This window comes from Caloenas nicobarica, chromosome Z (assembly GCF_036013445.1).
Source record: "Caloenas nicobarica isolate bCalNic1 chromosome Z, bCalNic1.hap1, whole genome shotgun sequence".
Classification (NCBI taxonomy): domain Eukaryota; kingdom Metazoa; phylum Chordata; class Aves; order Columbiformes; family Columbidae; genus Caloenas; species Caloenas nicobarica.
The window spans coordinates 10,970,802-10,989,121 of NC_088284.1; the positions used below are offsets into that span (position 1 = coordinate 10,970,802).

Below are 18,320 nucleotides of genomic sequence, written 5' to 3' on the forward strand. Positions count from 1 at the left end.
TGCAGTGCAATACTTCTGGGATGTCCCTAGCACAAAGCTACCAGTGTGTCCCTCGTCCACTGCCCTGGGATGTCCCTAGCACAATGCCACTGTGTTGTCCCTAGTCCACTGCCCCCAGGGTGCCCATAGCACACTGCCACGGGGGTTGTCCCTAACGCTGTGCCATCAGGGTCTCCCTAATGCAGTGCCCTGGGATGTACATAGCACAGTGCCCCCGGGGTACCGCTAGTACATTGCCACAAGGTGTCCCTTGCCCAGTGCCACCAAGATGTCCCTGGTCCCCCTAGTGCAGTGTCACTGGGATGTCCCTAGTCCAGTGCCACAGGGCTACCCCTAGAGCAGTGCCACCAGGGTACCCATACTGCAATGCCCCGGTATGTCTCTCTCACAGCGTCCCGGGGTGTCCCTCGCACAGGGCTGTCCCTCTCTACAGCGCCCCGGGGTGTCCCTCGCACACGGGCGTCCCTCTCCCGGTGCCTCGGTGTTCCCTCGCACACGGGTGTCCCTCGCCCGGTGCCTCCGTGGGTGCCCGGTGCCGGTGCCCGCCGGGGGTACTGCCCCCCCGTCCCGCTCGGTGCGGCGGTCGGTGGCGAGCCTGTCCCTAAAAGGTGCTGGCGGGCGGCGGGGGAGGTGCCGGGGCGGCCCCCGCCCGGCGCGGCCCCTCCCCGGCTCTTAGGCAGCGCGGCGGGGCGGGGGGCGCAGTGCCGGTGCTCCCGCCGCCCCCGGTGCTCCCGCCGCCCCCGGTACTCCGCACCCCGCCGCCGCACCGCGCCCCGCCGCACCGCCGCCACCATGGAGGCCATCAAGAAGAAGATGCAGATGCTGAAACTGGACAAGGAGAACGCCATCGACCGTGCCGAGCAGGCGGAGGCTGACAAGAAGCAGGCGGAGGACCGCTGCAAGCAGGTGGGTGTCCCATGGATTTCCCCAGCATTGCTTGCGGAACCCCTGCCTTAAGGGTCTCCAGCCCTGGGGACCCCAACCTGCTGGGTGTCCAGCCTGGGGACCCTCCAACCTAGGGGTGTCCAGCCCTGAGGACCACATCCCACTGGGGGTCCAGCCTGGGGACTTTCCACTCTTGGGGTGCCTAGCCTGGGGACCTCCGCATGCCATCTGTCCTGCCTGAGGACCCTTGTCCTAGGATTTTCCTGCCCTGAGGACCCTGTCCTATTGGGTGTCCAGATTGCGGATCCCAGTTCCAGAGGTGCCCAGCCCTTGAGACCTCACCCCACTGTGTCCCCAGGGACCTTGACCCTGTTGTGTGCTTGTCCCTGGAGTCCTCCCTCTGCTGCGTGCCCACCCTTTAGGACCTCACCCAGCTGGGTGCCTGTCCCTGGGGATCTCACTCTGCTGGGTGCCTGTCTCTGGGACCAGCCTGTTGCCACTGACCACTCACATTAGCTCCCCAAAACATGCCTTATCTGGGTCGGATGCCCCCGCGCCACCTCCCTATCCCTCTGCTGAGAAGACTCTTGGGGACAGCCTACTCCCACCCCAGCCACACAGAGATGGAAGACCTTCTTGAGTGTCTCCTGGAGCTGTGTCCCCAAGTCAGGACCTCTCTTGTCCCCTACACAGGGAGGGAGCTCACCATTCCTGTACCCGCACTGGGCTCAGAGATGCTGGAGGCTGCTCTGGCCCTGGGGACCAAGGGCTCCCTGGAGACGTGTGGCCCTAAAGTTGACAGGGGGAGTGTGTCCGTGTGGTCCAGCGGTGGCTGGAGCCTGGGCCTTCCCAGGAAGATGGTCATGCCCCAAAACCTTGTGGGTACCACCATCCCCCCTGACCACTGCCCTCTGTCCCTTCCCCAGCTGGAGGAGGAACAGCAGGGCCTGCAGAAGAAGCTGAAGGGCACGGAGGATGAGGTGGAGAAGTACTCCGAGTCCGTCAAGGAGGCCCAGGAGAAGCTGGAGCAGGCAGAGAAGAAAGCTACAGACGTATGTAGGCGCGCCAGCAACTCCTCCCCTGCGCGGGCGCTGGGCTTCGGGGCGGGGGGGGGTGAAGAAAGAGGGGGGGCCTTATATGGAAAGCGTCTGTGGGGAAGGCTGTCAGGATCCCATTCCTGTGATGCTGACACTGAACCAGACTGAGATGCAGGGCAGTGACCAGATGGACTCTGCTCAAGGTACAGGGGCCAAGCCAGCTGTGGTGTGCACTGCTTGGGCAGCCAGTCCTGCCTGGAGCTTCGTGGGCAGCCGCCTGCCCAGCTCCCCAAAGCTAATGGGGACGAGTGTTCCAAGCTGTGTCACCAGTCCCCAAGCATGCTCTTCTGCAACGCTTGTGGCACTTATTAAACTGTGGCAGGAAAGTGAAAAAAGAGTAGAGAAATGGAAAAAGCTCTTTTCCATGGCCAGCTGCTGAGTACTGGCTGCAAGAAAGGATGCTTGGGGTGCATGTGGGGGAGCTCAGTCATTCTGGGACCCAATGGACTACTCTATACCCTAGGAAGGGCAATGTCAGGAAGAGTTTTATTTATTGCCATGACTGATGTTTCTCCTGGGAAATGGATCCCACCAGGGAGATGTTAGGAAGGTGTTGAAATTGGCTTGTGCCTGGCCAGGATGAAGGGTGGAACAGCTGTGTGCGGCCACAGAGCCACTTGGGAACAGGGTATAACGACCTGTGGTGCCACACAGGGTATTTGACACCCTATAAATAAATCCTCCTTTTGATAGCCAGTCCTTCTTTGATGAAAACCAATGCTGGAAACTAGAGGAGAAGTTAAAGGGGACCCGGCTGGAGCATGGCCAGCAGGGCACAGCCAGGCTTTTTCGGATTGAGAACCAAAAATTTAATCCCAGCTGGTTTATGGAGCTAAATGGGGGAGATGTGTCAAATCTCTGAGGTGGCTGCCAAGGACGGGGTGAAGAGACAAGGACAAGCAGTGGCAGCACAAGTGCTGAGGGCAGCACAGAGCCCGCAGAGAGCGGCTGGGAGGTTCCTCAGCCTTGTTTGCTGAACCTACTGGTCTGCCCTGGCTTAGTTAGATACTAAACAAAGTAGTTAAAACATTGAAAATCCTCTGGAAGGGCACATTTATCCTGGTGGGGGGCAGGCATGTTGAGCTGGGCAGGGTGGCTCTTGTGTGCAGCGGGGTTCATACTGGCATGACTGGATCCATGCTGGTGCTGGACACGGCAAACTCAGTGTGGGGTCTGGCTGAGCATGGATGTGATGTCCCCAGTGTGGGGCTCAGAAGAGGGGCAAACAGTGGAACTGGGCAGGTCTCAGCCATGGGGTGCACAGGAGTGGTTTGCTGCTGGCAGTGGGCTGTGCAATGCTGCCCCTGGGCACAGAGCATTCATATTCCTGCTCTTGGTCCACAGCAGCCATTCATGTCTGTGTGCTTCAGCACAGAGAGTGCCCTCCCAGCAGATACAGGGGACAGGAGCCACCGACCCCTCCAGGAAAGGGCTGGAGGGGTGGCATGGTGAAGGAGCAGCATCAGGGAGGGCAGGCCGGCTGTGACGGGTCCTGTGAGCAGGGCTGGGACCCCATCACCAGCCCAGCAGCCCCAGGTCCGTGCAGAAGCCTGAACAGGCTGCACCATGTGTGAGGCTCTGGGAGTCACCAGGTCCCTGCACCAGGGACCTGAATGTGCTGATAATGGTAAGTGCCAGGGCTGGTGTCACCTCCTTTCCAGGGTGAGGTGCAGCACAGCTCTCGGGTCCAGCACATGAAGCGCAGGTTAGATGCCCAGAGCCCACCCGCCCCGCTCCCTTGTGCTCCCTTCACTGCCAGGACAGCATGTGCCTGTGAGCACTGAGCATCCCCATCCCTCAGCCAGGTCAGGACCCATCACAGTGATCCAGGCAGGTTCCTCTTGTTATCAAAATTGTCAACAAATGCCTTAATAGAATAAATCTTCCCCTGCTCGGCCAACATCTTGCCTCCAGCACTGGGTGGCAGTGCACAAAGCCCACAGGAACTGCACTAAGGGGTACAAATTAGACTCCCCATGCACTTAGTGGGGGGCCAGATGCTGGCACAGACCAGGGAGCAACTGATCGTTGCTCGGCAGCCTCACGGTGCTGGCAGACCCTTCCCAGCAGCTTCCCGATGCTACTGCGGCACCACGAGCTCTTGTCCCCAGGAGGGACATTCTGCTGTGCCCAGGGCAGGATGCGGGCAGGGGCTGCTGGGCACTGTGCAGCCAGGATAGCAGGTTTGGCCAGCGCAGCCCCCTCCAGCCGCCCATGTTCCCAGCTGGTGGTCTGTCCCTGCCCACTCAAGCAGGGCCCAGGGAGCCCCTGCAGTTCCCAGGCCATGATCCCAAAGGCTTCACCCAAGTTCCCGCCCCGGTTGCTCTCCCCAGCCGAGACTTTGCTCTTATTTGGAGATTCCCCGAGCCGGTGGGAGGGAACGGGGCTCTGCTGGGAAGTGACTATATCCCTGGGTGGGGCCAGAGCAGGAGGCACCCAGCCTGGCTGCCACAGGACTGGGATGGCTGCCCCCCAGCCTGCCCCCCAACCTGCCCCCGCCTGCCTGCAGCCAGCTCATTCCTGCCCCATTACTGCCGGGGAACCCCATTTCTGCTCCAGGCCCTGTGCGCAATCTTGGAGGTGCTCTTGGCACCCAGGCGTTCGGCTGGGAGTGGGGCAGAACTAGCTAGAACCGAGGCCAAACCCAAGGCCATGTGCTCCCAGGGGACCTCCAGTGCCGCCTGTTCCACCACCATTTAGCAGGGGGACGTGGGGCTGCAGGGCTGTGCTAGCAGTGCAGCCAGGTCCCCCCAGGACCCTTGGCCCTGGAACTGAGGGCAGCCAGTGGGGTCAGCCTGGGAATTTACGTCCCTGGAGGCAGGTGTGAAGTGCAGGCAGGGCTGCCTGGAAGCTGTCAGAGCTACTTAAGGGAGGATTGAGTGCCACCACCACCAGCTTCTCCTGATGGATCAGAGCACGTGCCCCAGCCAGGATGCAGAGCCGGGAGCTGGGCACTGAACCTCCCCAGTGGGGCAAAGCCCCCAGGGCAGCTGGAGTGTGCAGAAGGCTCCATAGGCCCTATATGCCTCTGTGGTGCTGCCAGCCAGGTCCCTGCTTGGGGGAGTGGATGTCAAGAGTCTGAACAGGATGGCGACTGGGGACCTGGCTGTGCCCCAGGGCTCCAGTCCCAGGTCCCCTGGGGAGATGCTTGGGAGCAGGCTCTGCTTCACCTGCCCCATGCCTTTCCTTGACTTACCCATGGGGCAAAAGTCCATGACCTCCTTCAGCTCTGCAACAGGGGGGGACAGGGGGTAGAGCTTGGGGAGCACCTGCTCCCACGGGGACTCACAGGGGCCAGGCTCTGGCACCATAAGACCCTCTGGGCTCCTTTTTCCCCAGGGAAAAGGAGTCCCTGGGCTCCCCTCTATCTCTCTGGGGCATTTCAGTGGACTGTGCACACCTGCCTCAGGGGCACCATGTGCCCTGCCTTGGGGGGACTGTGTACCGTATCATGGGGGGCACTGTGTACCCTGTCTGGGGTGCCACCTGCCCTGGCAATGGAGACTGTGCATTTGCCTGGGGGTGCAGAATGCCTCCTGCCCAGGGGAGCACCCTGTGTTCTGTTTGGGGCGGGGGGACCGTGCACCCTGCCTGATGAGGGACTCTCCCTTGCCGGGGGTAGGCACCGTGCACCCTGACCGGGGATCCGTGTGCGCTGCCCGGCGGAGCGGCGGCCCAGGTCGGTGGATGGCAGCAGCAGGAGGAGGAGGAGGAGGAGGAGCAGGAAGGGATGGAGGCAGGGCGGGCGGCGGGAGCGGCCGCTGCCTGAGCGCTTCCTGCCCGAGCCGGGCGGATCCCACAAAGGGCTCGGCGGCGCGGCCTCCCCGCCGGCAGCCCCCGCCATGGCCGGCATCAGCTCCATCGACGCCGTCAAGAAGAAGATCCAGAGCCTGCAGCAGGTGGCCGATGAGGCGGAGGAGCGCGCCGAGCACCTGCAGCGGGAGGCCGATGCCGAGCGGCAGGCCCGGGAGCGGGTAAGGGCCGCCGGGGCGGAGGGAGGGGCGCATGGGTCGGCGAGGCGGGGGGCGCCCCGGCAGCTGCCCGGGATGCCCCACCGGCTCCGGCCCCGCTGCCGACATCCTTCCCCGCGGGCTGGCCCCGGCCACCCTCCCGCTGCCCCGGTAGCCGGGCTGGCTGCCCCCGGGGCGAAGCCCCGGGAGGTCCCGGGGGTGCTGGAAGGCGCTGCCATCCAGGTACCGCTGCAGCCGCGACAGTCACCGGGGCAGGGGGCGTCGGGCAGCGCTCCTGCCTCCGGGCTGCCTCCTCTAGCTGCCTCCTCCATGGGTCTTGCAAGGGATGCTCCGTGCGGCCGGGCTCCCCAGCGCTTGCGGGGCACGGCGGAGCGGTGAGCAGCCAGCTCTGCCTTGGCTCTGCTTGGGGCCGGGCAGATCCTGAGAAAGGATCCCCTCCCTCGGAGGCTGGCTGGGTGCACGGCTAAAAATCCCATGCCCAGGCTCTTGTCTGGCTTCCAGTGGGCTCTGTGGTCCCGGCCGCAGCAGTGACAGAGCCTTCGGCTCTCCAGCATGTCCCTTTGTGGGGACAAGCCACCCCTTCATGCTGCCACAGGCCAAAATTTCCACTCTGGCAGTGGGACGGCATTGCCAAGCTGCAGCTTGTTCCCGGTTTGGTTTTTTTTTAATGTTGTTGGAGCTCGGTTTTGTGGGGTTTTTTTGTTTTTTTTTTCTTATGCCCACTCCTTTGACATCCTCACCATATCAGAAGTGGCAGAGCTGGGTGCGGTACCCGGGCTGTTGTCACTCGGGCTGTGTGCGGAGGAAATGGCCCCTTCCTGCAGCTGCCGATCGGGTTCCCCGGTCACTGGGAGCTGCCGGAGAGCTCATATCCCAAGTGCCCATCCAGGCAGCTCTGACCCACTTTGGGGGTGATTCCCTGGGAAAAAGTCTCCCGCTGGGGTGAGATAGATGCCACAGGCGGAGCATCACCCCACAGGAGCCAGACCCAGCTCCCCGTTGGGCTGTCTGGCTATGGACGAGCTCTCGGTGAGCACGGAAAAAGGGTGTTCACAGGGCGGAGGCGGCTGTTGTGCCAGCTGCAGGGCTGGCCACCCTCCCAACGTGCCAACAGGCTGTCCTGCTGGGAGAGGTGCTATCTGCACCCATCCCCAGACTGCCAGCTTGCCGTGGGGGACCATGGATGCCCAGTGGGGCCACACGGGGTGACAGCCCCTCGCTGCTCCCATGGACCCCCAGCTTGGCTCACGTACCCCGAGGCATTTCCAGTGCTGAAGCATGAGGCCAGATGGGGCCAGGCACTGCAGCCGGCCAGGCCTGCTCTAGCCTGTGAATAAGCAGGAGACATTATCCCCTGCGTTGCTGCATGTCTCCCTGCCTCTTGGTGTGTGGGGCTGCTGCCTGCAGCGAGATCTAATTGCCACCCATCCCTTTGCACCCAGGGTTTGTCCACCCCACAGCCCCTCTGGTGGGGAGCAGGGCCGGGAGCTGCTGAGACAGCGTTTCCTGGCGGTGGCAATGGAGCAGGAGGCCTTTACCAAATGGAAAGAGCACAAGGCCAGGCGTCAAGGGACTGGCGGGAGGCCAGGGCCACTGCTCCTGGCCAACCCCAGCTCCCGGCCCCATGCACGAGGAGCCTGGGAAAACGGGGGGCCCTGGTCCCATGGGCCCCGGCGGCCGCAGTTTGGCCAGGTGCCAGCCGGCCGAGGGCGCCTCGCTCCATTGCCCCCGACGTTGCCCTCGGCGCTGCGCTGTACATCATGGGGGGTGGGGGCTGCGCTCGGCTCCAGGCTGCCCCGTTGCGCAGGGCCGGGGGGTTCCCGCAGGAGAGGTTCCTGGCTCGCTCCGCCGCCTCCGTAAACAGGAAATCCACAAGTGGCTCCAATCTCCTTTTCGGGAGTGGAGCTGTACAGGGCATTCCTCCCCCTTTGCTCACTGCTCTGCAAACCCCAAATACCATCCCTGTGACGGCACGGCTGCTCTGGCCACCCTACCCTGGTGAACGCTCCTTGTGTCTCTCTGTGGTGGGAGCCGGAGGTGTGAGGACGCAGTGGAGAGGCTGCATGTGCTGGGCTGGGGTTGCGTGGCTGGTAGGAGCCAGCGTCAAACAGGATGCAAGGGATGGAGAAAATCCCATTGTCCCTACAGAAAGGTGAGGGGATGCATGGTCAAGCATCCCATGCCAGCAAGCACTGGCTTGTTGTTGCACAGTACCAAGAGGTGTTCTGGGTAGCGAATGTAGAAGTAACTGCTGAAAATGCTTTTTTTTTTAATATTTATATATATGTGTATGAGACATGGGGTGACCAAGGAGTTTCTGTTCCCACAGGCCGAGGCTGAAGTGGCTTCTCTGAACCGCCGTATCCAGCTGGTGGAAGAGGAGCTGGACCGAGCCCAGGAGCGCCTGGCCACTGCCCTGCAGAAGCTGGAGGAGGCTGAGAAGGCGGCTGATGAGAGCGAGAGGTATGATGGGGAGGGACAGCAGGAGTGGCATCAGGTCGCCATTGACTGTAGGCAGCCTCCTTGGTTTTGCAGTGAGGTCCCTCTGAAGTGACCTTAGGGGGTTTGTGTTGGTTGTCCTGCAGACCCTGAAGGGAGAGAGCAAAGACACAATGCAGAGGAGTCCCCAGGTCCAACCGTTCTTGAAAAGGCTTTGAAATTTCCAGGGCACTCATAAAATCCTGAAAAATTTGACCTGTTTACAGAAATACCAGGTTGTAACCAAAGCCAGAGAGTGCTTGGAGCCTGTTTTCTGCCCCAGAGCAGCCTCCTCTGCTCAAGAGCTGAACAACAGTCCAGGAGGGGACATGTGTACCAGGGTCGTCTTTTGCGAATGAACCCGCTTCATTGAAAAAAGCAGTCTTGCAAAGTTTGTTGCCCCATCCTCATGGCAAGGAGGTGTCCCAGGCAGGAGTTGTGCAGGCGAGGGCACTCACGTTGTACAGGAATGCCCAGACATGTCATGGCATTCCTGACAGTTGCGTGAGCTCTTCCCTCCATTGGCAAAGACCAGTTTGAGCAACAGCATCTAAGGGAGAGGAGAAGAGTCTGCAGGAGTCCTTGCCACGGGGCTTTGTGTGGGTTTGGTGACCCCTTGCTTGTGAGCATCAACCCTGAATGAGAAAAGGCTTTGCCACAATATGTCTTCTAGCATTTTGTAAAGGTTGCTGGCCTGTCGGACTCCTTTTGTGGAGGTTGCAGCTGTCTCATTCTGGGCTGCTGCATTTTTCCCCCACCAGATGATGGGTTCAGGACCTGCTTGGTTGAGAGGCAGTGTGGCCACATCTCCTCACTCCGAGGCATGGCCCTGGGGCCAGCTCTGCTGCTGTAGTTGTGTGCAGGAGCATCCTTGGGGTACTGAAGGTGTGACCCTGCTGCTTGGGGTGGCCAGCAAGTGCCAGCATCCCCAGACAATGTCCCATGTCTCTGAGCTGGAGGGTGGTGTGTTCAGGGTGCAGTGGGTAGGCAGGAGGTGCAGATGCCACCACAACCCATGGCAGTAACATCTTCTGGCTTGGGCTTTCCTCAGAGGCATGAAGGTCATCGAAAACAGGGCCATGAAGGATGAGGAGAAGATGGAGCTCCAGGAAATGCAGCTGAAGGAGGCAAAGCACATAGCGGAGGAGGCCGACCGCAAATATGAGGAGGTGTGTGCCCCCTTCCCCCACCCCTGGCCCCCTGGCAGGACCCAAGGCTGCCTCCTCACAGCTCTGTGCCCCAGCCCGGGCAAGCACAGGGCTGACACGTGCCTCTTGCTGCTGTTGACAGGTCGCCCGCAAGCTGGTTGTCCTTGAGGGAGAGCTGGAGCGCTCAGAGGAGAGGGCAGAGGTGGCAGAGAGGTGAGTGGGGTTCTCATGATGGTCCCGTGCTGCCCTTGTCCCAAGTCTCTGGCAGCTGTGGGGATGGGGATGTCTGTGTGGGGAGGGGGATGTCGTTCTTTGGGAGCGGCAGGGTTTGCCATTGGGATGGTCCCTGGGCTTGCAAGCTGGGGGCAGGGGGATACCAGCCTGCTAGCAGCCCATCCTTGACCCTGTTCTCTGCTGTCCGCACCCCCGGGGTGCCCCTTTACGACCCCAGCCGAGTGAGACAGTTGGAAGAAGAGCTGCGGACCATGGACCAGAGTCTCAAATCCCTCATTGCCTCAGAGGAAGAGGTACTGGGGCAGGGGCGTGGGGCAACATGCAGCAGCCCCCCCTCTCTCTGTCGCTGTCTCTTGAACTGTGCGAGTCACCTCTCTCCTCTCTGCACCACTGCCTCCACCACCGACCTCTCCTCGCCTCCAGCTCCGGCGGGCGCAGGCTGGACATGCTCCTCCATCCCTCTGTGCCTGCGCTCCTTCTCAGTGGGGCTGGCAAGAGCCCAGCTGGCAGTGATGCACGGGGCATCCGTGTGAGGAGGCACAAGGAACGGATGAACGGATGTGTCCCAGCAGCTCCCGCTCCTAGCAGCTCCACTCCTTCTACACCTGCGCTGAGTTTTCTCCTCTCTCAACTTGTTCTTTCTCTTTCTTTCCTCCTTCCCCACGCCCTGCTCTTTCTGCTCCCTCACCCCCTCTCTCCACTACCTGCCCCTTGGCCCTGCTCCCCTTCCTGGCGGCCTCTGCTTGGGATGTAGTAAATGTGGTGACCTAGAGGAGGAGCTGAAAATTGTTACCAACAACTTGAAGTCCCTGGAGGCCCAGGCTGACAAGGTAGGACCCAGCGGGGCTGCTGGGGCTGGGCAGAGTGCATGGGGTCTGGAGGTGCTGGGGTCTCTTGCTGGGGTGAAGGACAGTTGGAATTGTCCCATGGTGCTTATGGGCACCCATCTCTGTCTCTGCAGTATTCTACCAAGGAGGACAAGTATGAGGAGGAAATCAAGCTTCTAGGGGAAAAACTGAAGGAGGTAAGGGGTGCGGGGCCAGCACTCCATCAGTGCAGGCAGGAGTTTGCCATCCCATGTTGGTTTTGACCCCGTTATGCCCATGTCCTCTCACCTTTCCCAAAACTGCAACCCTGCAACATGGCAGGTGCCTGGGTTTGGGATGCCCTCGTGGTTTATGGTTTGGGGGTCCATGAGGCGCTTGTCCCTTGCCTTTCCCAGGGGAGGGCTTGTGGAGGGTGGTATGGGAGAAGCAGATGGGGCAGATTTGGGGTGCAGTGCAGCCTGCACTGTCCCCATCGTGCCCCTCTGCTCACCCTCTCCCCACAATGCTTCCACAGGCTGAGACCCGAGCAGAGTTTGCAGAGAGGTCTGTGGCAAAGCTGGAGAAAACCATCGATGATCTAGAAGGTAAAATGTCCCCACCAGACCTGTGTCCCTCTTTCCCAGGTAGCACTTGCCAGGATGTGCCCCCGGCAGGGCTGGACAGGGCTTATCCAGGGTAATGGGGTGGGCAGGGGTCCTGGGAGGAGGGAGGCTGGATGCCGTGGTGTCTGGTCTGGGAGCACAGAACTGCTGGGGTCTGGGCTCTGCCCTCAGGTAGGGAATAGGGCCACATCTACACCGCCTGTGCCCGCACGCTCCCGCTGCCCTCAGCCCCCCACTCACAGCCACTCTCTCTCTCTGCCGCCTGTCCCCTACCCTGCTCCACCACCTGCCCCCCACCTGCAGACGAAGTGTATGCGCAGAAGATGAAGTATAAAGCCATCAGCGAGGAGCTGGACAATGCACTTAATGACATCACCTCCCTCTGAGCCCCACATTGGGCACCAGCATTGCACCCCCTGCCTGCCTCACCCCCTCCCCAGCTTGGCCGCTTGCCTGCCTGGCTGCCCCACCATTCTCCCTGCCCACTCTGTCCTCCTCTGCCCTTCCTAGCCTGTGCCTGTCTGTCAGCTCCTCTGGGACAGGAGCAGGCCCGGGCATTCTTGCAATACCCCTCTTTGGGAGCAGACAAGGTGTAGCCACTTAGGGGTGCTTGGTGGGGCAGGGGATCAGCCCCTGGGACCCCCATGGGCTGGGTGGACATTGCCCATGCAGTTGCAGGTCCATGCCCCAGTACTGCCCAGTGGGGAACAGGGCTGTGCCCAGCAGCCCTTCGCTCCAGCAGCTCCCTCCTTGGCTCCCCAGCAGCACAAGCACCAGGGACCCCACAGCTCCAGGGCTGGGGTGACCACCTGCCCTCTATGTCCCCCCAGCAAAACCACCCAGTGCTGTTTGCTGGGCCCAGGGTGGGGAGGAGCTGCAGAAGGGAAGCGGCAGCTCCACCACCAAAGCTCAGGCCCTGGGGATAGAAGGTTGGGTCTGGCAGCCCCTTCCCAGCCAAGCAGCCCCTAGACCCCCATCTCCTCCCTCGCCCCCGCCTGCCTTCTGTCCTTTGCACATCGCTCTTCAGTTTGCATTTCATGACTTTTCTTTTATGTTCTGTCCCTCTGGGTGACTGAGTTGGTCTCAATAAAGTTTTTTCTTTCCTTGGTTTCTCCTTTTGTTTTCTTCATGCCACTCTGTCCCTCATCTCCTGCCTGTCTCACGCGGGTGCTGGCAGTGGGGTGGTAGGAGGTGGTCACGGGCAGCTCACAGCTGCAGGACCCTCGGGATGGCCCTGGCTGAGCCCCCTGAGCAGCTCCCGTGCTGCCAGGCTGAGCGGAACAGGGCTCTTTGTGCCTTGGCCCAGGGCATAACCCCCGCCACCCCGCTGGCTCTTGTACATAGCTTTCATCATCTCGTGCCATCTTCTCCATGACTGTTTTGGCCTGAAATAGCAGGGTTAGACCTGGTCCTGTCCATTCCACATCCCCACTCCCAGCCATTGCCTGCAAGCAGCAGTTTCAGCCCTGGCATCTCTCTTGCATCACCCTCCCTCGACGAAGATGCTGACCCTACCATTCAGCAGCGATCCCTAAATAGGTCCCTGCTCCTCTTCCTCCTTCCTCAGCATCCTACCTTGCCCCACAACCCACTTCCCAAGGTGGTGGACCCACACTCCAGGACCAGCTGCCTCCTCCTGCCAGCCCAGCTCATCTCTGCTGCTGCAGGCTGGGCAGCTGCAGGATTTCCAAGGAGGGCTTTGGGGAATGCCGTCTCTTTTCACTAACCCGCATTTCTCTCTCTCTTCCCTCTGCTGCGCTGATGTCTCTGTTTTCTCTAGAGCGCTCCCGGCAGGAGGCTGAGAAAAACCGCGTTCTCACTAACGAGCTGCGGGTCATCCTTACAGAACTTAACAACTGAGTTGCCCAGAGTTCCCAGCCCCAGCCCAGCCTCCCCACCCCCTTTCAGCCAGGCTGGCTTGGGGCTGGGAGCCCCTGCCTGCTCTCCGCTGGGGCTAGGCAGGGTGTGGAGCCTTGGCTTATCCCCTGGGGGTAACTGCCCTGCTTGGCGGGGACAGGGAGACCCTCTGGAGCTGATCAGTTTTTCTTTGGAGATGAGTGGGGATTTTTGTGATGTTCTGGGAAGCCCCACGCAGTGATGGCTGTCCCTTGGCATCAGCCTGGCCTTGCTGAGGAGGGGTGCAGTTGTTTGTGTTGCTGCTTTCCTCCCCTTGTCCCAGGAGTTGGCAGCCAGCCTCCTCTTCCTCACTCTAGTCACCCCAAACTGTGCAGGGGAGGATCCCCTCAGAGTGGAGTCCCTGCAGGCTTGGGATATCAGCTGGGGACTTCACAGCACCCACTGCCTCAAACTTGGGGTAGGGGACAGGGAAGGGACAGGGAAGAGCCCAGCAGGGAGTTCTGGGAGATGGGGCTGGGTAGGCAGAGCTCTCGTCCCATCCCCTTCATCTCCAGAGGAAAGGAGGATGCCATTTCGAAGCGACCACTGGAGCTCGTCTCTGCAGCCTCGTTAGCTCTGCTCCTTCTGTCTCTGCTGTCCTCTCTGCCTGGTCTGCTGTCTCACTCCTTTTCTTCACGGAGCACCACTGGGTCACACAGCAGGCACTGGCTCTCCTCTTCTGCTGTCCAAGGGTTTGTGGAAATACCCACAGCCACCCTGGCGCAGGATGTGCTGGTGGCTGGCCTGGGAGTGGTACCCACCAGTGGTACCCACGCTGTTGAGGGCCCAGCATGGGGCCAGGGGCAGCATGGGAGGATGGAAATGATGAAGAGTGAGGACTGCCAGTCCCCAGGGACCAGCTTGGCTGGCCTGGCTGCCCCGGCAGGTCCTGGAGTGGCTGGGCTCATCCCTACTGGCAGTGGGGCTGCCTGCATGGACTCAGCTCCACAGGGATTCTCCGCTCAGCTGGAGGCTGGCACCGTACTGAAATGTCCATCTGTGTGTGTGTGTTTCTGCTTGGTGTGGTGTGTGTGGGTCTGGCTGCACCTGGGTACACTTGGGATGTGTCTGTGTGTGTGGTTGGGTGTCCATTGTATCCACAGAGAGTCTGGCCAGTGCCAAAGAGGAGAACGTGGGCATCCACCAGGTCCTGGACCAGACCTTGTTGGAGCTGAACAACCTCTGAGCTGCCCTGGGGAGCCCCCATCCCTCTTCCCTACCCCACACGTGCACCCCGCTGGCATGCTCAGGACATCATCAGCTGAACTGCGTCTTGGCCAAATCCACACATCCATTGAGAAGGGAAGCCCTGCAGCCTTACACCGTGGCTCGGGGGCATCTTGTCTGTGCACAGCCTGACTGGCTCTGTCCTGTCTTCATGTCCAGATATTAAAGCAGTTTGACAAAACGGATGGGTGCTCTCGGTCCTTGAGGGTGGATGGAGACTCTGGGCAGTGCAGTGGGGGTCTCCCTGTCTGGTTCATGCAAGGACGTTCTGCAGAGGCTTGGGTCCAGGGGGTATGGCCAGCATAAGGATGTCCTCTGCAGCCATGGGGGCTGGCAGCAATAACCACGTGGTTCAGGTTGGGTCTCTATCACTCCCTTGCGACGCCCAGGAAACTTCCACATCTGAAGCTCATTTCAAACTGACCATCCTCTTCAAGTGCACAGTGACAGACTTATGTCACTGGCATGTCCCCTTCCATAGCCAGCATGTTACCTACTTGGGGAAGCCACAAGGACTTTGATCTCTCAATGGGATCTACTTCATGGTTCATGTTGCCATCTGAGCATGTGTGTGACCATGCACGCACACATTATTATGAGGAGCAACTGAGGGAACTGGGGCTGTTTAGCCTGGAGAAAAGGAGGCTGAGGGGAGACCTTATTGCTCTCTACAACTACCTGAAAAAAGGTTGTAGAGAGGAGAGTGTTTGTCTCTTCCTCCAAGTAACAAGTGATAAGACAAGAGGAAATGGCCTCAGGTTGTACCAGGGGAGGTTTAGGTTAGATATTAGGAAAAATCTCTTCACAGGAAGAGTTTTCAGGCATTGGAACAGGCTGTCCAGGGAAGTGGTTGAGTCACCATCCCTGGAGGGATTTGAAAGACATGTATTAATAGATGAGGTTCTTAGGCATATGGTTTAGTGCCGGTGTTGGGTTAATGGTTGGACTCAATGATCCTGAGGGTCCCTTCCAACCAAAATGATTCCATGATTGTATGATTATTAGGTATCAGGGTCTTTTCCAGGTCTGTGGTTAGCTGCTTACCCTGCATACTAGTTGCATTCTCTATTACCAGTTGCTGAATGCCTGCCTGAGGGACAGCTGTATAAACTAGCAAATATTACTGCAGTAGGCAACCACTTCCCAAAGCATTCAGGAAGTCTGCTCCTGACTTGCTGTATTTTCTCCAACACAAAGAGAAGAGCAGCAGGATGTGCCTCATTGCTATCACCAAAATGGGCTGGATTCCCTCGGGATGCCCAAAGTCATGATCTAGTCCCTGCCCTGCACTTCAGGGCCTGCGTGATGTGCCCCAAGCCCTGCTGTCCCACGCTACCCAGTGGATATCCCTCTAGAAGCACAGCCTCACGCTGCCAGGAAATACAATTCATGCTGACCCCTTGCTGAGCCAGGACATCGCCCCAGCGAGCAGCGGCAGGGACAGCTTTCATTATCTGCCTTCCTTTATTTGCTGAGCCTCTCAGCTCAGGAAAGGAGGGTGTCGAGATTGCATCTCTTTCCTGCCCAGGTGCTGCCGGCCTCCTGCCCTCCCCTGGCCATGCACCTCTGGTTTGTGGCTCCGAGACCTTGTCCTACAGGGACAGGGGCTCAGATGGGGTGCTCATTTTCTGGTTGTCCTCCCAGGCTGTGAGTCCCTCTGGGAGCTGCAGCCTCCCTCCCTGGGACGTGCTGGAGAGAAGGACAGTACGTGCTGTCCTGGCCCACCGAGCAGGCCCTGAGCGAGGGCTGGAACTCCTCCTTGGGTCCGCCTTGCTTCTCCGCAGCACATCAGCTGAGCCCTTCTGTTGTTTGGTCAAAGCACCTTCCAGGCAGGGGTTTGTCTGGCTGCGAAATGCACAAGAACACAAACCCACCTCTGCTGCGGGAGCCTGCACCCCCTGCTGCAAACCAGCCCGCCCTGCGCTGATGTCAGGCTGCATCCCCAGGCTCTCGGTGCCCTTCGCCTTCCTGAGGGGACAAAGAGCCCTTTCACACACAGACTTTTTCCCCATTTGCTGCTCCTGCCTCCTGGTTTGGACCTGTCCACTTAACCATTCACACCCTGCTGCAAGGGCCTTTTTTTCCCTCTGAACTTTCTGTGGTTTGGCAGTGAGATCCTGGCTGCCACTCCGGTGTGATGCTCTGCCCCAAAAACTGGAGGTGATAATGCAACAGTTCAGCAGAGCTTCACATTTTCTCCATCATCCCAGCCATCCCCTTCCCCTCATGACCCTGAAGAAAGGTGGAGTTGGGAGAAGCTCCAAGAGGCCAGGCACAGTGGAGCCGCTTGCAGAGGGTTCAACTTGGAGACACATTTCCCACATGCATTAATCAGACCCACGCTGAGGACGTCAGAGCCCGGCCCCTCCTCCCTCTCTCCTCTTGCATGTCTCCTGTTGAATTTCAACCTTTGGATTTGTTTTTCTTGGCCTGATAGACCAAAGATCTCCCCAATGAGCTTTTAGACCCAGCATGGGCTGCCACCCCATTGATAAACCACATTAAGCTCCAGCAGCCTCTCACCTCTGCTCTCTTCTCTAGCTTTCTTGTCACTCTGATGTCTCATCTCATCTCACCTCACCTCACCTCATCTCATCATCTCATCTCATCTCATCTCATCATCTACAAATCCCTCCTGTTCAATGCCCTTAAGTTACGTGCTTGAGAGGAAGGACCATACAGAGTATGGCAGAGATACTTTGATGAGACTGACACAGACCACCACCATCCTGCAGTCCCTGCCTGCATCTACAGTCCCATACATTTGGGTGGGGATAGGAAGAGCCACCTTGCCAGGCTGTGCGGGTTTTGCAGGGCTCTGGGTGATTTCGGAACAGGTCAGGCCACCTAAAGCCAAGTGCCGCACAAAGCTCCTAGTCTCCAAATCAATATTACTGATGTGTCCATCCCACCAGAGAACATGGCATGTGGAAGAAAATGTGCATAGTCATAAACACGTGGTGCTGTCTCATTTCTGCACGAGTTACGTACACAGCCCCTGGTGCTGTGCCCCACATCAGGACTGCGCTACCCGAGCTATGAGTGCAGAGCAGACACTGCAAGGGAGCAGGGCAAGGGGGTCAGGGGAAACGAGGCCCTCTGCAGTGATATAGACCATTGGTGGGGTGACAGGCAGCTGGGGACCCTCGGAGACGGGCGCCACATCGCATCACAGAATCACAGAATAGTTTGGGTTGGAAAGGACCTTCAAAGGTCATCCAGTCCAACCCCCTGCGATGAGCAGGGACATCTTCAACCAGATCAGGCTGATCAGAGCCCCGTCCAGCCTGGCCTGGAACGTCTCCAGGGATGGGGCATCTACCACCTCTCCGGGCAATCTGCGCCAGTGTTTCACCACCCTCAGTGTAAAAAATTTCTTCCTCATGTCTAGTCTGAATCTCCCCTCTTTTAGTTTAAAACCATCACCTGTCATCCTATCACAACTGGGCCTGCTAAAAAGTCTGTCCCCATCTTTCTTACAGGCCCCTTTTAAGTACTGAAAGGCCGCAATAAGGTCTCCCTGGAGCCTTCTCTTCTCCAGGCTGAACAGCCCCAACTCTCTCAGCCTGTTCTGGTCATGTTCGTGGCCTCCTCTGTCCCTCTCCAACAGGTCCGTGTCTGTCCTGTGCTGAGGGCTCCAGAGCTGGACGCAGCACTGCAGGTGGGGTCTCCCCAGAGCGGAGCAGAGGGGCGGAATCACCTTCCTCAAACTGCTGCCCACGCTCCTTGTGATGCAGCCCAAGATATTATTGGCCTTCTGGGCTGTGAGTGCACATTGCCAGCTCACGTCCAATCCTTCATCCACCTTTACCACCAAGTCCTTCTCGGCAGGGCTGCTCTCAATCCCTTCATCCCCCAGCCTGTGTCGATACCGGGGGTTGCCCTGATCCAGGTGCAGGACCCTGCACTTGAGTCTCGCCCGAGCCCGGCAGCCCCGCCTGGCCCACGCCCTACC

At 59.5% G+C, this 18,320-nt stretch overlaps 1 protein-coding gene across 3 annotated transcripts; it reads left to right on the forward strand.

Annotated features, from left to right (window-relative positions):
* The first annotated feature begins 693 nt into the window (after positions 1-693).
* On the forward strand, positions 694-14,550 carry TPM2 (tropomyosin 2). 3 transcript variants are annotated; one of them, XM_065656667.1, is made up of 9 exons: positions 696-906; positions 1,812-1,937; positions 8,283-8,416; positions 9,483-9,600; positions 9,722-9,792; positions 10,568-10,643; positions 10,775-10,837; positions 11,155-11,224; positions 14,242-14,550. In XM_065656667.1, the coding sequence occupies exons 1-9, from the start codon at positions 793-795 to the stop codon at positions 14,322-14,324; spliced, it is 855 nt and encodes a 284-aa protein (XP_065512739.1). In that variant the 5' UTR covers positions 696-792; the 3' UTR covers positions 14,325-14,550. The 3 variants fall into 3 exon arrangements, with proteins under 3 accessions (XP_065512737.1, XP_065512739.1, XP_065512738.1); XM_065656666.1 differs by lacking the exon at positions 14,242-14,550 and adding an exon at positions 11,546-12,352 and having other exon boundaries at positions 697-906; XM_065656665.1 differs by lacking the exons at positions 10,568-10,643; positions 10,775-10,837; positions 11,155-11,224; positions 14,242-14,550 and adding an exon at positions 10,031-10,361 and having other exon boundaries at positions 694-906.
* The last annotated feature ends 3,770 nt before the right edge of the window (positions 14,551-18,320 follow it).